Genomic DNA, 19,343 nt, shown 5'->3' with positions numbered 1-19,343 from the left:
CCATTAGAAGACGAACGATTCGTGGATCGTTTGGACTCCCGATCTTTCCAACATTCCCGCCATAGATGCCTTTGATTGTTGATGTGACATCGTTTCTTCAGAACTACTGTGATACAATGTCGCACAGGCATTACCGCGTCATTGACTAGAATGTTTGTCCCGAAAACCTCGCGAGATTTGTACCGTTTTCATTTTTAAAAATATTTTTGTGGTGGGTCTGGTTAGTTTTTTTTTTTTTTTTAGATGGGTCATTGTAAAATGAGTTTATCAATTTGATGGGTCATGGGGTAATTTTTTTTTTTTATGGGTGCTTGGTATATACAAAAGGTGCCTCCCGACCCCCCCCCCCCCCCCCATGTATTTATTTCTGGAATAGCCCTTACATGATTTCTTCCAGTCAAAACATCGGAAAGGTGTGTATTTAACACCACTGTGGCTAACTTGTCCGAGGAAAAAATGTTCAACCCTTTGGTATATATTTAAAAATGTAGGTTAAAAAGTGGCATATGAACAAGGGTCATTTTGCCCCCTGAAATGCCTCAGAATGCAGGATTTTGCGTCTAATTTTCCAAAATTTCATGGGGGGAATCCCCATACTCCCCCACCGGCCTGTTACAATTCTAAATGGGCCTGTTCAAATGAAATGAATGGAAAACACTGTAGCTATTATTTGTCGAAATGCGCATCTGGTGCATCAAAATTGGTACCGTATAAGTTTTACATTCTGATGAATCTTATTTTTCTATATATATATTTAGGGACGGTGAAAAAATTTGCAGGTGTTCAATATTCCCATTCATATACTAGAACTGTCCTAGCGGGACTAATATCCCCACAAGGCACATTGGATGGTGGGAAATAGTGAATTTATGCTCATTGAAGAATAAACACATCCTTTGCACATGCAGATTGCTGAGAACAATAACTTAAAATGTAAATCTATATATAACAACTAAAAGAAACAAAAACAATCCAATAGGTATTTTATGTATTAAATGATCATCTATGACTACACATATATATGTAGGGGGTATCACCCTTTTAATTTTTGAGAAAGGCGTTACATTGGAAAACATTTTCAATCCGTCACAAAAAGCGAAGATTTTGCCGAACCTCGTCTTGTTCTTTTTTCTCAATGGACACTTGAATATCCTTCAGGGTGTTGATTCTTTCGAGTCTGCTGAGGTCGTCAAGGCATTGTCGCCTGTGAGGTATGTTTAGTGTCAGGGCGTTGATTCTTTCGAGTCTGCTGATGTCGTCAAGACTTTGTCGCCTGTGACGTATGTAAAGTGTCTGTGGTGTTGGAGTTGCAAATTTAGGAGAGGAATTCACAGTTTTCAACGAAGAACGACGGGTTGCATCCTGGAAATAGATAATCTTATTACTTATCAAAGAGGAAGAAATTCGGTCGATAGAGCGCTTAGAGGTCTCGAGTTCAAAATCGATCCTAGTCAACTAGTTAAACTTACGACATTCAAATAGAAAAGGGACCACTGCTTCGCAAAATTAGCAAAGGCTTGAAATGAAATATTAACGTTAAACTAACAACTCAACTTTATGACAAACGGGATGATTTCAGCTTCTACATCGTCAACTTCCCATATTTCTGTAGCAATATTCCATTAGCACCTGTATATGGTGTTTATATCTCCCAACTGATTCGATACGCAAAAGCTTGTTCTGCTTATGGTCAGTTTTTAAATCGAAGCAGGCAACTGACAAACAAGTTAATGGTGCAGTGGTTCAAACATTCTCGTTTAAAGTCAGCATTTCACAAATTCTATGATTGTTATAACGATATAGTTAGCCAATACAACATATCATTGGGTCAAATGCTGTCTGATGTGTTTCATACCGATTGTTAGGACGCTCTTGGCACACTGATTTTGACTACAGATAACTCCGTTTACCTGATCAAGACATAAGGCTAACGGCGGATGTGACCGGTCGACAGGGGATGTTTACTCCTCCTAGGTACCTGATCCCACCTCTGGTATATCACGGGGTTCGTGCTTGCCCAACTCTCTATTTTGTATTGCTTATAGGAGTTATGAGATGGATCTGTATTCGTTATCTTTACCTTTCATCCTGAACATTTGCAAGTATAGTGTAAATTATCACGATAAATCATTTATTTGTAAATGTTTTGTAGGTAGCCACCATATATTGGCAACCATAGTCCATTGTTCATCACCATAATACAAATATTATATGCCGTATAGAGGGTTTTTCCCACAGGGTAAAAATTTGGCTTATTTTAGCGTTTAGATAGCTTTCCGCTAAAATTACACTCGCCAAATATGCAAACAAATGCGACTTCAATATTTGCATGAGAGATAACACTTCCTTGTCCGCCAATTTTTATTCTAAATTTAATAGAATTATAAACATACCTTTGAGCAATCAAATCGCCAAACTTTAGACCCGGGGGGAAACCCGCTATACGATATCAATAAAGACTTGAACTAAACGAACGCCTTGCCGTGTTACATTCATTTCAACCAATAAACATTTACCGGGGTATTCATTTAAGTTATATATTTTTTTACTTTTAAAGTCCATTTAAGTACTAAAGGACATATGTTATAAGATTAGATTATTCTCAGAAGCGTGGAATAAAAAAACCCATTACTCCCTATCTCTGGTTAGCAAACTGCTATGGAAAATAGCTCATTAATCTAACGTCTGCTGACTACATTTATGACCTTAAATACGCGGCTCTTCGTAGCTCACACACTGACCCTGGTATAGCGTGTGTATGAAAAGATAAATATAACAAACAGTTATCAATCTCACAACCCCTATAAGGAATACAAAATTTGGAGTTGGGCAAACATGGACTGCTGGATATACCGGAGGTGGTATCTGCTCCCTAGGAGAAGTAAGCATCCCCTATCGACCAGTCACACCAGCCGTGGGACCTATATCTTGATCAGGTAAACAGAGTAATCTATTGTCAAACCAGTGTATAAAGAACAGTCTATCAATTGATACGTATGAAAGTTATGAAAGACGCCAGACAGCATTTGACCCAAATGGCATATTGTATTGGCCAACTGAATCGTTATCACAACCATATAATTTGCGAATTTCTTACTTTGAAAAAAACTACTGAAACCCCTGAAATATCAACTTGTTTGTCAGTAGCGTGCCTCGTATTAAAAACTAATCATACGCAGAACAAACTCTTGCGTACCGAATCAGTTGAGAGATATAAACACCATAAGCAGATTATAATGGAATATTGTTACATAAATATGGGAAGTTGATGCTGAAGAAGCTGAAACCAACCAGTTTGTCATAAAGTGGAGTTATTAGTTTGCCATTAGCATCTATGTTCACTAAAATATCTAAGGAAGAAGCAGAAGTGGAAGACTGGTGTCTTTTATTTCGAGTTCACCGAGATATACCGAATCGACATATGAATAAAATGTATTATTGTTACATGTAATAGATAAAAGTTGTCGATATAGCTAAATGTCGAGTCGAATACCACAGTTGCATCTAGTAATAGCTGTATCATTCGGTCTTAGATCACAGAATCGTAAAACAACTATTCAGGTATTGAGATGTGACTTCCTAAAATGAAAAGTGTTGGTGTAAGCGTTTCATGTTTCTATATTCTTTCTCTTACACGAAAAAACCCACAATAATATCAACTCTGCAAATCTACTTCTCTTCGTGGGATCAAATAGTCATGTGGAACAAATGTTCTTGGTTAATGAAAATAACATTTTCATAGGAAATTATTCTTTGCTTTCAGAGATGTTATTCTTCATTTCAGTTCAGCGTCTCTTCGTGGTCGACTTATGTCCGAACAACGAAAGCTGATCCCATGCTAATGAAATATTTTACAGAATATTAAACTCACCAAAAATTCCTTGCCAAAACTTTGGACAAAGATGTCTTTAATCAATCTAACAATACCAATGACGTCTATTTTTTCTTCATGCAAAGTCAGTTTTCCTAAGAAAGAAGAAGAAATGATTTAACATATAGACATACACAACATTAAAATTCATTGAAAACTTTACATGTACCCCTACCTTCTGTATTGGGACTTGTTTTAGATTTATCCTTCCTGTGAAATGCCGTTGCTATTCCTAACAGATTACTAATACTAGAACCAAGTATGTTAAGAACGCCATACATTTCGGGATTTCCTTTTGACTGCTGACGAACACCCATGATACTGTAGTTCAGAATGGCGGAAAACGTGGTCAATAAGGTGAGGATGACGCACAGGGTGTACGTGAAATAGAAAAAGGTGGCTTCCTGAGGGGCCACGTGGATCATCATGTCTAACCGGTTCTTTCCAATGAGAGAATTGGTTAGAGTTCCAAACGACTTAAACACAGTCTTGTACTCGCTCAAGGACTTCCCAAAAATTAAGAAACCGAATAAGACATAGGCTATATATATAATGATGAAAACAAAGCCAAAACCTATCAAGTCCCTTGCTGCACTAGTTATAACTCGCACAATTTCGGTCAAACGCCGGTTGTATCCCAGTATTCGGAGTATTCTTAAGGTTGTTATAAAGGTCAGAATTCCTATGATGCAGTTGAGAGCATAGTCCCAAAGAAATACTGACTGAAAATTGACAAAATATCCTTTAGAAAAATTAGCCTTGAACTTCGACATGATTTGTATGGCTTTCACCAAACGAATAAAAAAGACCACTATTCCCACATAGCTGAGAAGAATGCAACATATGTCCACCATATTCCAGGGTTGCTTTAAGAACGCTAGTCGTTCATGATATATTCTATTTATAACCTTAAAGGTTCCCCAGACAAGGAATATAAGAAAAAACAAATAACAGAGTACAGCGTATGTTCCCATTGCCCCTGTAAATTCATTGGGTCTGAATACCCAGATGTTAGATGAGGTCACGATTCCACCCGTCTCGATAAATTCGGCTATGAACATGATGTATGTGAAGATGTTAATATTTGGATTGTAGAGGTTGAGTTCTAGGAATAGAGCTCTGGTATGTCTATCCATCCATCTGCTCTTTTCAAGATAATCAACAAAGTTAAGCGCCTTCGTCAACGTATCCGGGAATATGATTGTGTATCCTCCCGGGTTATACGTGTGAATTTCTCCAGGGATATATATGCCGTCCTCATCAGCAGAGTACTTCCAGGCCTGATCGAGAATTCGTTGTGCTTGAGAAACGTTTTCCGTGAGCTTCCAGTAGGAATAAAAGTCTCTGGTTTCCATGTTGTCCTTCTGATATCCATGGATACAGGGTCGAACGATATGATACATGTGGGACGTACAGGGTTCTGAAAGACAAAAAGAAATATTCATCAAAACACGTGGATATCCCCAATCACAGTCAGATCATGAAAACTTAATCATTGCATACATGTAAAGTGGCTCTTATAATTGAAACATCAAAAAATCAATATGCTCCTAGATAAAACCGCACATTTTGAAATGTATTATATCCATACTCAAGATAGTTCGTACCTTCTGTAATTCGAACTTGTCGTAGTTTGGGAGTACCAATTCTGATATTAACCAAGTCTCCAAACCAGGGAGATGATGGCGGCAATGTGGTGTTTCTCCAGTCATGTGACGGATAAAGCTGTGGGAGCAGTGTTGTCCTTAACCATCCATAGTAGTCACTTGTTTTATTCATCTAAACATCATCGAATTCAATAAGTGCTGCATTTGTTGAATACTTTATTTCTGATTATAAAATGTGAGAAACTAAAATATCAACAGTTTACACAGGAAATGAAAATCTAATTATTACCTTTGCAAATTTTGTGTGTGATACAGGGTCTTGGACAAGCATGTTATGAACATTATGCTTTAGTAAATATGATCGCTGGTCCTTGTGAATATAACTGATGCTGAAGACGAGAAAAGCAAAGACGCTGTAAGTTATAAGTTCTATAAATATCCGTCTTGCTTTGACCTCTTCTTGGTGTCTTTTTCTAAAGTTCTCTACATCTAGGTTCGTCGAAGGCTCTTGTCTACCAAGGATCTGTCTTCGTAGCACTGAATTAAAATGTATATAATAAGCTGTGTATAAATAAATGCGGGAGAACGTCGTTTTAATTCACGCAAAACACGCTTTGACTGAAAATTACCATTAAGGGATTCGATGTTGCGATTGTAGAAGCCGTTTGCCAAACGCCGAAGGTGGCGGAGATCAACATTTAGTTTGTATTGCGTCTCCTGGTTCTTTAGGAAAAGTGCACCCACCACAGCCATCACAATGACCTAAAAATCACACAGTAAGTACATTTTGATTGGACAATGGAACTCTTACATATAAATTGATCTAACACGATACGTAGTTTCTTACCTTTGCTGGATCCACAATAAATATGGACTCGAGTGATGATAAGAAGAAATTGATTAACCATTTTGTTGACTTTTCTTTCCCCCAAGCCAAACTGTACCAGAGCAGAAAAAAAGTAGAAGCCAGGGCTGCCACAAAAAGTACGACCCAGGCTATAAACAAAACCCACCTTGGGAACATTGTTTTCTGAGTATCAAACATGCAATTGAGATCTACTCTATGGGGTAACTCCGATTTTGTAGCAGTGTACTTTTGAGACGACGTCGATGCTCTCCTTGAAAATACCTGTCTGAAATTGTAAGAGTTTTTTGCAGTCCTTTTAAACAAGAAAGAAGCACATAAAATTGGCGGAGTAGTAATGAAAACTACGATGAAAGATACATATAAATCCTTCAACGAAAAGCTGAAACTTCCTATTTTGACTTGGCTTGGTGATACATCGGGATCCTCTTTAAAATACATCGCGTGGGAAATCATGGAAAGCAGCATAAAAACAAAAAGACACGACACTCTCTGGACACGTGAAAAGTTGCTGCTTTCTGGGCGAATCAATGTAGACACTAAAAGGTGACTATCCGTTAAATTGACCTGAGTTTGTTCAGAAAACTGAGTGTTGAAGCTATTAAGGTGCGCCGTTGTGCAGACGGGGAGGACCCTTTCTGTTTTACCATCATCATGGTCCAGGGAGAGCCATCTTCCACAATGAAACACGCTTCTGAAAACAAAGTAATATTTCATTATTCCTTGCAAGTGACATTCAATACGGAAATAACTTTTTATAAGTAAATAAAACCATACAACGAACCTTTCCTTTGTTTGCAGATCGTCTACCACTACTTTGTTTAAGAACCAGGACTGCATATTACCGGACCCCGAGTTGTCATGCCAGATTCTAAGATAGTCCAGTCTTCCAAATGTTGAGGTTGAACTCATGATAAATCGACGTACAGACCCAGCATTAAACCCCTAGTAATAAACAGATGTTACATTTGTTACTTCAGTGTCCCAGCAGTATTGATAATCTTCTATATCACGTATAACATATTGATAGATATCAATTTGATTACTAATTCATTGCACATTAGAAACTGGTATTATTCGGATTCTTGACATGTCAGTTATCACAATTTTACAGATATGATATGTACTAATTGATTTCTTGAGGAGCGATTTAACTTACAGAGCGATAGCTGTCACTCATTACTCTAATTCCAGAATCATCATCCTCTCCAGCTAAAATGAAGTTTACATTTGACATCGTGGCAGAGCCCCTGCGCATGCCTGTGTACACGGTTATCATGTAGAAGTAGCCATCATTCTCGCCATTGTCACAAAGGAACTGAGGAATCCACTAAAAATCATGATGAAAGTAAGAAACGGTTGATTGAATATCTACTCACAAATGAGGTCCAAAATTTAGGAAATGAATGCATAGATAATGTAAAACTTATACGGTACCAATTTTGATGCACCAGATGCGCATTTCGACAAATAATGTCTCTTCAGTGATGCTCAACCGAAATGTTTGAAATCCGAAATAACTATGAAGTTTTAGATCTAAATATAGCCAAAAACAGCGTGCCAAACAAGTGGAGCCAAATTCGTCCAAGGATAAGAGCTATGCATGAGGGAGATAATCCTTAATTTTGAAATGAATTTCTAAATTTTATAACAGCAATTAAATATACATCCGTATTTTCAAGCTAGTAACGAAGTACTTAGCTACTGGGCTGTAGAGACCCTCGGGGACTAACAGTCCACCAGCAGAGGCCTCGACCCAGGGGTAAGAGTAGCACGAAACAACAAGAGGTACTGTGAGCAATGCTCACTAAGAATACCCCCCGCTTACCCCAATCTCCCAAAGGGTGTTGGTAATAGGTATAAACTACCTCTTTTCTGAGTGTAAAAAACAAATGGCATGACAAACCGAACCATATTGCTACTTCGATGTCCAGTGCGCGTGACCTTTGACCTTTTGACCCCAAAATCGATAGGGAACATCTTCATCCCATGGGTAGTCCATATGTAAGATATGGTGACTGTAGGTGGAAAGGATAACGCTTTAGAGCCCGGAAACCATATTGCTACTTCGATATCCAGTGCGCGTGACCTTTGACCTTTTGACCCCAAAATCGATAGGGAACATCTTCATCCCATGGGTATTCCATATGTATGATATGGTGACTGTAGGTGGAAAGGATAACGCTTTAGAGCCCGGAAACCATATTGCTACTTCGATGTCCAGTGCGCTTGACCTTTGACCTTTTGACCCCAAAATCGATAGGGAACATCTTCATCCCATGGGTAGTCCATATATATGATATGGTGACGGTAGGTGGAAAGGATAATGCTTTAGAGTCCGGAAACCATTGCGTTTACAGACGGACAGACGGACGGACGGACGGACAGACAGACGGACAACCTGATTCCAGTATACCCCCCCACAACTTGTTGCGGGGGGTATAAAAATATCCTGTGCCGTATTTGTTGATATTTCCTGGAGGAAAGAAAACAACATGCTCGACCCTGTCGTCAGGTCGAATGCTGTCTGACGTGTTTCATACCAATTCTTAGACCGATTTTTAGAAACGGATTTTGACTACTTGACAAGATAAAGGACTCACATAGGTTGTTACAGGTTTACAGGGGATGTTTACTCCTCTTAGACACCTGATCCCACCTCTGATATTCCCAGGGGTCCGTGTTTGCAAAACTCTCAATTTTGTATTATTTATAGGATTTATAAAATTAAGCATTGCTCGTTATTTTCATTCTTTTCTATTTTAAACAAAGCTTGCAACTTTCCACTTGTTATTTGTTTTTTTAAATATTAGTCAAACCAAGAACAATGAGCTCATATTATAGTCAAATCGGAAGATAAATAGTATGGAATCTCTTGCCTTCTGTGTGTCTTTGTGATCCTGTCTTCTAAGAACAATGACCAGTACCATGTACAGACATATCATCACAATTAACGTCCCATAAACCGCGGCGTTATTCACGTCAAATTTGGTGAAGTCGGATATTTTAGAGAAGTCAATCAGATTTGGCTGGACGTAAAATGTGGTAGTGAAAAGACTCAAACTGCGGCTAGTGTGTGGACAGCGACAGATAGTGTACTGCAAGGAGGATTGCTCATCAACCTGACAACAGCAAAAAAGCAAAGGTTAAAGGAGTAAGACTGAGATTTTTCAGCTATGTATTGATTAAGGTATTCGTTACTAACCTTGCACCCTCCTGGGATCCATGATGTGGATGATCTGGACCGACACCCTACAGTGAATGTCTGAATGCCCACTGTCTCAGAATTTCCACTTATTTTGTCGTTTATTCCCGCATGTCTTCTTTTTCGTTTTCTCTTTGCATCTAAAGCATTTTGTAATGTATTAATAACTGCTGGTAACAGTTACCTGAGTTAAAGATTCACGGAAACAAGGTTTTACGGTGTTTATGTTGCCTGTTATGTGTACAACTAAACCAATTTCAAACAAACCTCCTAAAATAAAAGGATTGAAGTTGGTTGGTTGGTTTACATTGTTTAACGTCCCCTTCAAGAATCTTTCACTCTTGTGGAGACACCATTGCCGGTCAAGGGCTGCAAAATTTAGGCCTATGCTTGGCGCTTACGACTTTTGAGCAGGGAGGGGTCCTTAACATTGTTCGTTATCTTCACCTTTCACATGATTATGGCCTATTTAGATTGAGGACCCCTGCATAATGTTTAACATAAGTAAAAGGAAAATTCATGGACAGATGATTTTTTTCATGCCACTGCCCTTCCTGACATTAATATGCAGTCCTTCTGGTGAAGTGTAAAATCGTGTTTCTTGCGCTGACCGCGAACAGTTCTGAAAGGAAGTCCACCCTGGACAATATTTTTCAGAAAGGGTTAAACTAATTCAAACAATATAGGATTTATCTTGTTTTTACACCTTAAATTCTATGAAATATTTTGAATCATTAAATTCTCGTCCTCTTGAACCAGGCATGGGTTTGTACAATAGGAGTAAACTTTTACATTGGAACATGAGTATATATTCTACAGAAAGTTTTCTCTGAAGAACAACAAAATTGATTTACGTTTTCTTAAACCGTTATCAACCTCATAAATTCTATAAAGAATACAAAATTAAGAGAAGGGCAAATACGGACCCCTGGACATACAATAAACTTGGAAATATTTTCATGTAGTGTAACAGCAGTCAAGTTTTAACACATGTAAAAATATAGAACCATAAAGATGTATACCTACATTTATCGGCATGTTGTGTAGATTCATGTTTGCTCATTCTGTACACATAAAGGGGTTAGGATTTTCACCTAGTAAACTGTTAGAATATTCAAGAAAATCTACGTTTTTAGTGCCACAATAGATCACATGCACCAAAATATTGATTCAAGTATATGTTAAGACCATGTAAACCTCATTAGTGTAACCCAGGAATACATAAAATGTGATTAATTGGAAATTTTCTTTAGAAGAATATCAAGATTGCATCAATATGCAAAAATAGGTAGTTCAATTTTATTCAAATCCTTATGTGATCAGCATAAGGACATTAATCTTGTAAATATGTATAATCCATGATGAATATGTAATACTCAGGTGAATGATGTGGCAGTCATATGCCTCTTGTTGTGTAATTTACGACATAGTACAGTTACATACCTTTCAGTAGAATCGTTAGATATCCTTTTGAGTGTGAAATATTCCCGGCTGGAATAGGATAACTGGTTTGACCTTTTTGAACATCGTACTTAATGTCGAAGTTTGTTTTAGTCGGTATGGTTCCTCCCTTGATATACAGCTCCAGTTTTCCTGCATTCGAGAAGTTTTGAAAGTCTAAGTGAATCAAAGTTAAATCATAAGAATTAACAGCGAATTCTTGAAAGAATTCCACATTAGAGTGAAGTGAAAAGTCTTTTGAGTAGACATTTTCCATCTCCCTGTTCCGCAGTGTCACTGACACGTCACAATCAACATCGGCATGAAGCATCACAGCGCCGGATGAACCGACTGAAGAGTCGTTTAATAATGGAAACGGTGACCTTTTAAATGTTGCAATCTGAAAGCAGAAGTAGAGAGGCATGAAAAATGTTTAGAGATTCCACATATTGCATAGGAACCATTAACGATTAGTACATACAGAGATATTCACGTCAGTGTGGCTGATTCCCCTAGTGTGAAGATTCAGAGGTATACCGCCCACTGTAGTGGAGTAATTTTGGAATGACCGGAAATCGACCTTCTCCATTTGAACGGACATAAATTCGTGATTTTCTGTCCTTTTCCTCTCTGTCATCGTAGCTGTCATCATCTCTTCTATTGCACTCAATGACGTTATTAAAGGTTCTGAGGACACTTCTAACTACAAAATATCAAATTGGATAAACGAAATGCACATTCGAAAGTTCTGTCCTTTGTGTTTCGAAAAAAAATTCGAAAACATCACAGACGAAACAAAGTGTCCAAGTTAGATGGCCAAATTTGTACGTTTTTTAACACAAACTTACTGCTTGCATTTTCTGAATCGTTTGACGTCTCTTTGAGGATATATAATCTTCAATTAACTGTGTTCTCTCAGTGGATTCGGTACGGCTTCCCATCAACATGGGGTCTATTGTATTTCTGGTTAACGACTCCTCTATATCATCAAAGTAATGGTGATAACAACTCAAGAAAACTCTATCAATGACCTTCATCAAACCTATTAAAATGTGAAGATAACTAATAATGATCAGTAAACAGTAATATGTATAGAAAATTGAAAATAAAGTGCAGTTTTGCTCCATCAATATGAAATATCAATGCTGCGTGGAGAGAGAGAGAGAGAGAGAGAGAGAGAGAGAGAGAGAGAGATCCACAGTTTACCACTTATGGTCTTGTTTGCTATTGAACCGTCTTTGAGGAATGAACCTTGCAGTATTCTACTTGAAATCAGCTGGTCAAGTGCACTCACAACGGTTTTCTGCAAAACATTTCATACAATATAACTGATGGCAGCTTTCCTCTATCAAATTAGAAATAAGCTCCAGGATGAAGTAAACGTAAATTATATGCGTCGTAAAATCATTAAATTTTAATTTGCTTACTATAGATTCTGGTGTTGTGATTTCTGGGTTTCTTGTGCAAGTTTGCAAGCTATCTAGGCATAAAAGCAGCATGTGACAAGTCTCCTTTTCAGATAATACACTTTGCTGAGAATTATTTAGAATTTCCAGAAAAGAATTCGTCAACCAGTCGAGAGTAGAGTTTGTGAGAATTTCAAAAGCCTGAAAAAAAGTTTGTACAAAAAGACAGATTGAAGTCAGATCGCTGTCTCTTTTCAATGAAAGATTAATTACTATAAGCGGTATAATTTTACCCGTCTTACGTTTTGTAACACAGTGGCCTTAGAGCGAGTCATCATGGTTCTCAGATCGGAAATATTTACGTTGACAAGATCTGCCATGTTTGGAAGTGAGTCCTGCAAAGAAAATCATATAACGTCTTTGTTCAGATGGTTGATATTTTTATAGAAATTCCTACATGCTAGTTTACCATCAAATACAATAAGTTAATGTTTATCAATCTAAAATCGTCATCGACATGGGATGCTTACTCCTCCTAGGCACCTGATCCCACCTCTGGTGTGTTCAGGGGTCCGTGTTTGCCCAACTATTTATTTTCTATTGCTTGTAGGAGTTATAAGATTGATCACTGTTCGTTATCTTCACCTTGCTTTAATTTGGATTTTGATGAGCTCTTTGACTGTCATCACTTACAGGATTTTTATCACATATCTACCTCTTTATCCAGTGGATATCACTCGTGCGATAAATTATTCGTATCCCAAAGTAGGTGTTCTTACGCCGCGTGACGTAATGTGCATAGGAACTGAATCAGGGTTACAGAATTCCCCCAAAATTGTAATGATTGATGGAAGTGGCGCAGACGTTGTTAAATTCTTCAAAATTTGAAAACAATTAATTCATATGTAAATTACGTAATTAGTAACGATCGAGGAGTAAACAGTCTTGTCATTTTCATTATCTAGACTAGTTATCGTCTCGAAAAAGTGAAACAGCCTGTAGCTTGGCGTTGCATACACCCCCTGATCATGTTTGTTTCGATCTTAAAATGTTCTCATTGGTCAAGGATACAAAAATACATAACATGTACATAGAAAAAAATCCACATTAGTTGACATGAACTGAAATTGTTTTCTTAAAACTCAAAATGAACGTTTTATTGAACGCCCCCTACCCCTGTCGTTACTGATCATGTCTTTATGTAAATCTCTCTAAGTGTTAGAAACCCGATAGTTCACATTATGAAGATCTTTTAACATATTTACTCCTTTATCTAAAGGGGATATCAACTTTCCAAATCCATGCACCAAATGAACCTGGGATACGCTACATTCAACTGCACACAAAACGATTCCATCACTTTAAAAAAATACAGATGTAAGAGACACAAGCATATCTAACAATTAAAGTTCCATGACCATCCTTGTCACTGGAAACAAAAAATCCTCTGAATGATGATATACATGGTGGAAAATTTATCGTCAACATTGAACATTCAAACGAAGACCGCGCGTCATCTATGACACAGATTCGGATGACTGACATATTCATGAATAATCACACAATTTCAAAGTAAAATGTTCTAAGATGTAAATGTTTTTCTCATTTAAAATGATTTTTATGAATTAAACATTGTGATAGTCAATATTCACTTTTATTTATATTTTCCAACGAACTATTTGTAGCGGCGTATTGTGAACGTTACGGATGTACTTCGGATTGAGATACTGGCTCATTAATATGGAAAGGCCTGTTACGATAAAATATTTAGTAAAAATAATATCCCATGGTTTGTGTGGTTGGATATTATTATCCAACTCGTTGTGTGTTTTCTATCCCCTCGCCAAGGCTAGGAAAAGAAATAACACAACTCGTTGGACAACAATCATATGCAGCTACAAACTATGGGAGATTATATATATCTTGACTTCTTTGGCTGTTCTCACTTACATTGATTTAGATTTTGTTAAGCTCTTTGGCCGTTATTAATTACACTTACATTGATTTGGATTTTGTTGAGTTCCTTGCATGTCATTAGTTACATTGATTAGGGTTTTGTTAGGCTCTTTGGCCGTTATTACTTACATTGATTTGGATTTTGTTGAGTTCTTTGGCCATTATCTGTATGACATGAATCTGGGAATCAGGCTGTGGATTGTAGTCGAACTTGGCAAGATGCCGCCTGAGGCTCTCAACAAATGTATCCACATTATCCGTATCGTTCATTCCTCCTTCCTGAAATAGGAGTGAATGCAGTTGGTGTTTACAATATACATATCCGCCTGTAATTACTTAGCCCTGTACGCTTTGAATTTCGATGTTTTTAAAAAAATTCAAATCACACTGTGTACTAATATTTTACACAAAAATTAAAGTAAATCTATGCTGCTGTTATCCACTTATGTTTGTAAAGTCCTTCATGACATCCCAGCATTGATACCTTGACAGACACTGATATGTTTAGGCCTGTCGTGTCACCAAACCTGTCTTCCACTTCAATCTCTATCGCGATTCGGTGGTCCTCGGCAGCAGAACCCGACGGCAAAACAAATGCGGGTGTTGATGACTCATCTGAAAGTGAATTTAAAGATATCACAAATAACCTGCTCCATAATCACCCTCATTCGAGTTGTTTTGCTCTGGTAAAAGAATCTTATCAACTCTGTGGTCCCAAGATACATGTATGCGTAGAAATACAATAACCTTGTGTATTGCTTCAGAATGGCCCCGGTGGCCATGTGCTGAGAGCATATATTTTTATGACTATGTTTACTTAGCAATTCCATAACCAGAAGCCTTGTCATTTTTTTCCCTGTGAGGATAATTTTTCATATATATTCTAAAGAATGTCAAATATTGAAAACCAGTTGTTTTTCTACATTTGCACATACTTGAAATCTTAAATATTTTATAGGTATTATTGTCATATCATAGTAGTCTAGCATGGATAAGAATGAATCTTAAATGTAGGCAATGCATAAATGGAAGATGCATGTAAATGGAGATACAGTCTGTATATTTGAATTCGTTGTGTGTAGAAAGTAGAATTTATGTTCCTGTGCGAGACGTACCTATGAATTTATCATCAAAAATCGATTTCAAATTCGTGGATTGTATCCGAGTTTTACCCAGACCTCTGTTGAAATGATAAACTAATTATTTATGTAATACACACTGTAGTTCATATTTGCAAACTTTTAAAGTTTGGTCTATCGCGAAATCATGTTACACAGCTTATAAACGTTCCTTTGGTTATTGTAACATGACGTCATCAAAAGGTGAATAACATCTTCTGTATGAAAATGTAACTGATAGTCAGCTCAATGAAAGCCCTCGTCACATATAAAACACAATTTGTGTAATATGATTCAAATGTGGCTATGATAGAATGGATGATCTGTCGCAGTTTTGAAAGAATGGATTTAGAAGTTACGCAGTTAACGGTCACCTAATGAAGATGTGTTGTTTGACAGTAATGAGAAAATGGATCATGAATGTCAAATCGTTAGAAAAGTTCATAGAAAAAATCCCATGGGGCACCTATAATTGTTGGAAGAAAAATCAAATGGCGGCTATCCTAGGTTTCTTTGTAAAACATTGTGATTAGGTCGAATGTTGTCTTACATCTTTCATGTCAATTGTTAAGCCGTGTACTGATTTTGACTAAGGAATACTTCATTTAATACTCCTTCTTGGCACCTGATCCCACCTCTGGTGTGCGCAGAGGTCGATGTTTGCCTAATCTAAATTTTGTATTCTTTGTAATATATATGATATTGGCCATGGTCACCGTTCATTACTTCTATTTTTCACTGAAACTCTGTTACCTACCCTATTCTTACTTGTGTATGGTTTGTACCTCTAACAGACAGTCACATGACTCAAGGATTGATGATGACCAGGTCAAAGTAACCGTGAATTCAAAAGACATATAGTTATCGTGTTACATCAATGACCTCGAGACGATCTCACCTTTTCAATATTTCTCATTAGATTTAGAATGTTCCTTCATTATCAGAAATTCGTGTGTCCAAGGGTCCGTGTTCGCCCAACTCTCTATTTTGTATTGTTTGTATTGTATTGGTACCGTATACGTTTTACATTATAGGAGTTATGAGATTGATGACTGTTCATAATCTTCACCTTTCATTCACATATCTTCTATGTGCTATTTTTAGATATGGACATATGGTTTTCAAAAAAAGGTAAAAATGGAGAACAGTTTACAAGTTTTCATATTATCAAATTTAATTGTCCAATACTAACACCCTTGGTACACCATAACTCTGTCATCGTTGTTGGTTCTGTACCACACTGAATACAACAAAGGAACTGGGACCAGTTGTTCTGGTGTGCTGTAATTCTCAGATCCCGATTTCCAGTATCTACAAGTTACCACGAACTCAGTCTCCAATACCAACCCTACAACAGAAATAAAACTCAGTGTCCAGTATCAGTCCTACAACAGAACCAATTAGTGACCACGAACTCAGTGTTCAGTATCAGTCCTATAACAGAACCAATTAGTGACCACGAACTCAGTGTCCAGTATCAGTCCTATAACAGAACCAATTAGTGACCACGAACTCAGTGTCCAGTATCAGTCCTATAACAGAACCAATTAGTGACCACGAACTCAGTGTCCAGTATCAGTCCTATAACAGAACCAATTAGTGACCACGAACTCAGTGTCCAGTATCAGTCCTACAGCAGTCAATTAGTGACCACGAACTCAGTGTCCAGTATCAGTCCTACAGCAGTCAATTAGTGACCACGAACTCAGTGTCCAGTATCAGTCCTACAACAGTCAATTATAGTGGTATTTCTTTACTAGTGTACACTGTATCACGTGCTTTGTTTATAGATTATACATTTACTTATGCAAACTCTCTTTTCCAATTCTCAGAGAAATTATACTGGACGACTCTTAGTTAGTTTATTTATTTCTTTTACGTCCCTTCGGGAATTTTTCACTCCTACCGAGACGTCACAAGCTGTAGTTAGTGAAGTACCACAGATTTAGACCTATGCTTAACGGGTAGAGCCGTGGCATTGAGGGTTCTTTAACATGACAACACCTGCTATCACACGAGACCTCCATTTTTAAGATCATATCCGAAAGACCCGTGGTTCTCACTTCTAAATGTCAAGCGATTAGCGAAGGAACAATCACTACCATTGTTTACGTCTGAGGTTCGACTCGTCCTTGGCACGAGCGGGTCACGAACTCATGAAACGAACAATTTGCTATTGAGCTACAGCGGCCAGTGATACCTATTAGATATATTCTAAAATTGAATTGAATGACAAATTATGCAATTGGCCTGGATTATACCAGATTTTGTTGGAGCTTTTATAAACTGCTTGACAATTTTTATTTTTCATGATTTCATGCATCACCTGATGGCTTCATTTTTAATCTTAGAATGATATTTAGAGAGGAATGGCAAGCTTTAATGTCTTAATGAATTCACATTGTGTTTCAAAAGCAATCAATTTTGAAATCACAAGTTATAATAATTTATATTATATTTAAATTATAAATAATTTAAGTTGTAATATTAAAGTATTCTGTCGTATGATAATTTGGACAGTAAACTACTTAATTTTGCCAATGTCCATTTTAAACATTATACTTGTTTTACTTTCTTCGCTTCACGAACTTTTTTTTGCACTCATATCTGGAGGTCAGAAACTACAGGTGAAGGAGTTCCATACTGGAACTTTCACAATGACGGGCACTCGGGGAAGGAACAGTCACTTCCAAGTTCCAATGTTAAACGTCATAGGTATGACGCGGGACCGAACTCGAGATCTCCCGCGTTCTAACTGCTAGGCTAGTGTGACCGATTTTATGCAAATCAATTTATGCTAAAAACCTATTACATCCATTAATATATTAATTCTGAAAACGTTTCTTTTACCCTCCTTTGGAATGACGTCACAATAACCTCCAGTTGGTGGTTGGTTCATGGACAGAGGGATCATCCACAGACCCTTATCGGTCTGAATATTCCTGAGAGGTAACGTGAGGTTGGTCAGTTGTGGGTCCCCAGTTTGCTGTTGAATCGCGGTGGATACAGTGCTTGGTATGGCTGTCATAGAGGTCACTGTGTCTTCCTCTTTTCGAAAACTTTGAACGACAGTCTTTACCACATTTGACGAATACAAGGCAAAGTAACCGCTATTGAAGTTCAAGGCGACGGACGGACCGTAGCAGAAAGAAGTGGGCAAAATCCACTCGTTAATCTGGTTACTTCCGATGTTAACTGTCGAATTTAACATTGTCCCTCGAATACTCTGATAACTTGGCAGCTCCTGAAAGATCAAACATGAAAATTTCATCAAAGTAAATTCATGTAGTAGAATTTCATATACCTGTCAATTTCGTTTCCTTTTGTCAGATATTATATATGAAAAATGTAACTTTTGTAGACACTAAACTATACAAACCTGTATGCTTTCATCAACTGTTTCGTAACGCAATAAAACGGGTGTATTTTTTACTTCCTGTGCTGAACTGACATACACTACAAGCACATGTACACCGTAGGGTTGATCATTGAACTCTCCTGGAAGCAAATCTATGAGGAACACCCCGCTTGTGTTTCTGTTGCATTCGGAGGAGTTAGTGAAAAGTTTCCACGAGCAATTCACAGTCATCCATTCTGATGGCGAGTAACCGACCACTGTTAGATTTAGACGGACAGTGTGACCTTTCGGTGCCGGTAGAGGGAGCCCTGAATAATTCGCCACCTCCACCGCTAAAGATGATACGTGAGATATATTCATCTGGCTGTGCAGAGAAGAATGGGAATCTGAAAGTAATATTATTCAATTGCTAAATATGAAAATAGTTTTGCCTTTAAATTTCGCGTTTTTAAAGAGGAATAACACACCAGAGAAATTTGATATGGGATATTTCCAATAATATTTTGAAATTGACAAC

General features: G+C 37.5%; 1 protein-coding gene across 1 annotated transcript; it reads right to left on the bottom strand.

Annotated features, from left to right (window-relative positions):
- Window positions 1-966: 966 nt before the first annotated feature.
- On the bottom strand, window positions 967-19,343 carry LOC125668894 (location of vulva defective 1-like). The gene is made up of 22 exons (XM_048903332.2): window positions 18,848-19,343; window positions 18,319-18,712; window positions 16,661-16,816; window positions 14,835-14,965; window positions 14,480-14,629; window positions 12,688-12,789; window positions 12,416-12,595; window positions 12,195-12,291; window positions 11,837-12,030; window positions 11,470-11,691; window positions 10,992-11,388; window positions 9,549-9,688; window positions 9,223-9,465; window positions 7,503-7,673; window positions 7,128-7,288; window positions 6,326-7,037; window positions 6,108-6,240; window positions 5,768-6,015; window positions 5,479-5,650; window positions 4,047-5,291; window positions 3,872-3,966; window positions 967-1,362 (listed from the first exon to the last, which is right to left on the bottom strand). Exons 1-22 carry the CDS (start codon window positions 19,184-19,186, stop codon window positions 1,087-1,089), a joined length of 5,958 nt encoding a protein of 1,985 aa, XP_048759289.2. The 5' UTR covers window positions 19,187-19,343; the 3' UTR covers window positions 967-1,086.

This window comes from Ostrea edulis, chromosome 4 (assembly GCF_947568905.1).
Source record: "Ostrea edulis chromosome 4, xbOstEdul1.1, whole genome shotgun sequence".
NCBI classification, from domain to species: Eukaryota; Metazoa; Mollusca; class Bivalvia; order Ostreida; family Ostreidae; genus Ostrea; species Ostrea edulis.
The sequence above is the reverse complement of the archived record's forward strand: the minus strand, read 5'-3'. Positions and strand labels throughout refer to the sequence as shown.

Excerpts from the sequence above, each read along its gene's own strand:
- LOC125668894 (XM_048903332.2), bottom strand. The coding sequence starts at position 19,186 with ATGAATATATCTCACGTATCATCTTTAGCGGTGGAGGTGGCGAATTAT. Across the intron at positions 11,692-11,836 it reads CGATTCAGAAAATGCAAGCA|TTAGAAGTGTCCTCAGAACC; the intron begins GTAAGTTTGTGT and ends GATATTTTGTAG. Across the intron at positions 5,292-5,478 it reads ACAAGTTCGAATTACAGAAG|AACCCTGTACGTCCCACATG; the intron begins GTACGAACTATC and ends TTTGTCTTTCAG.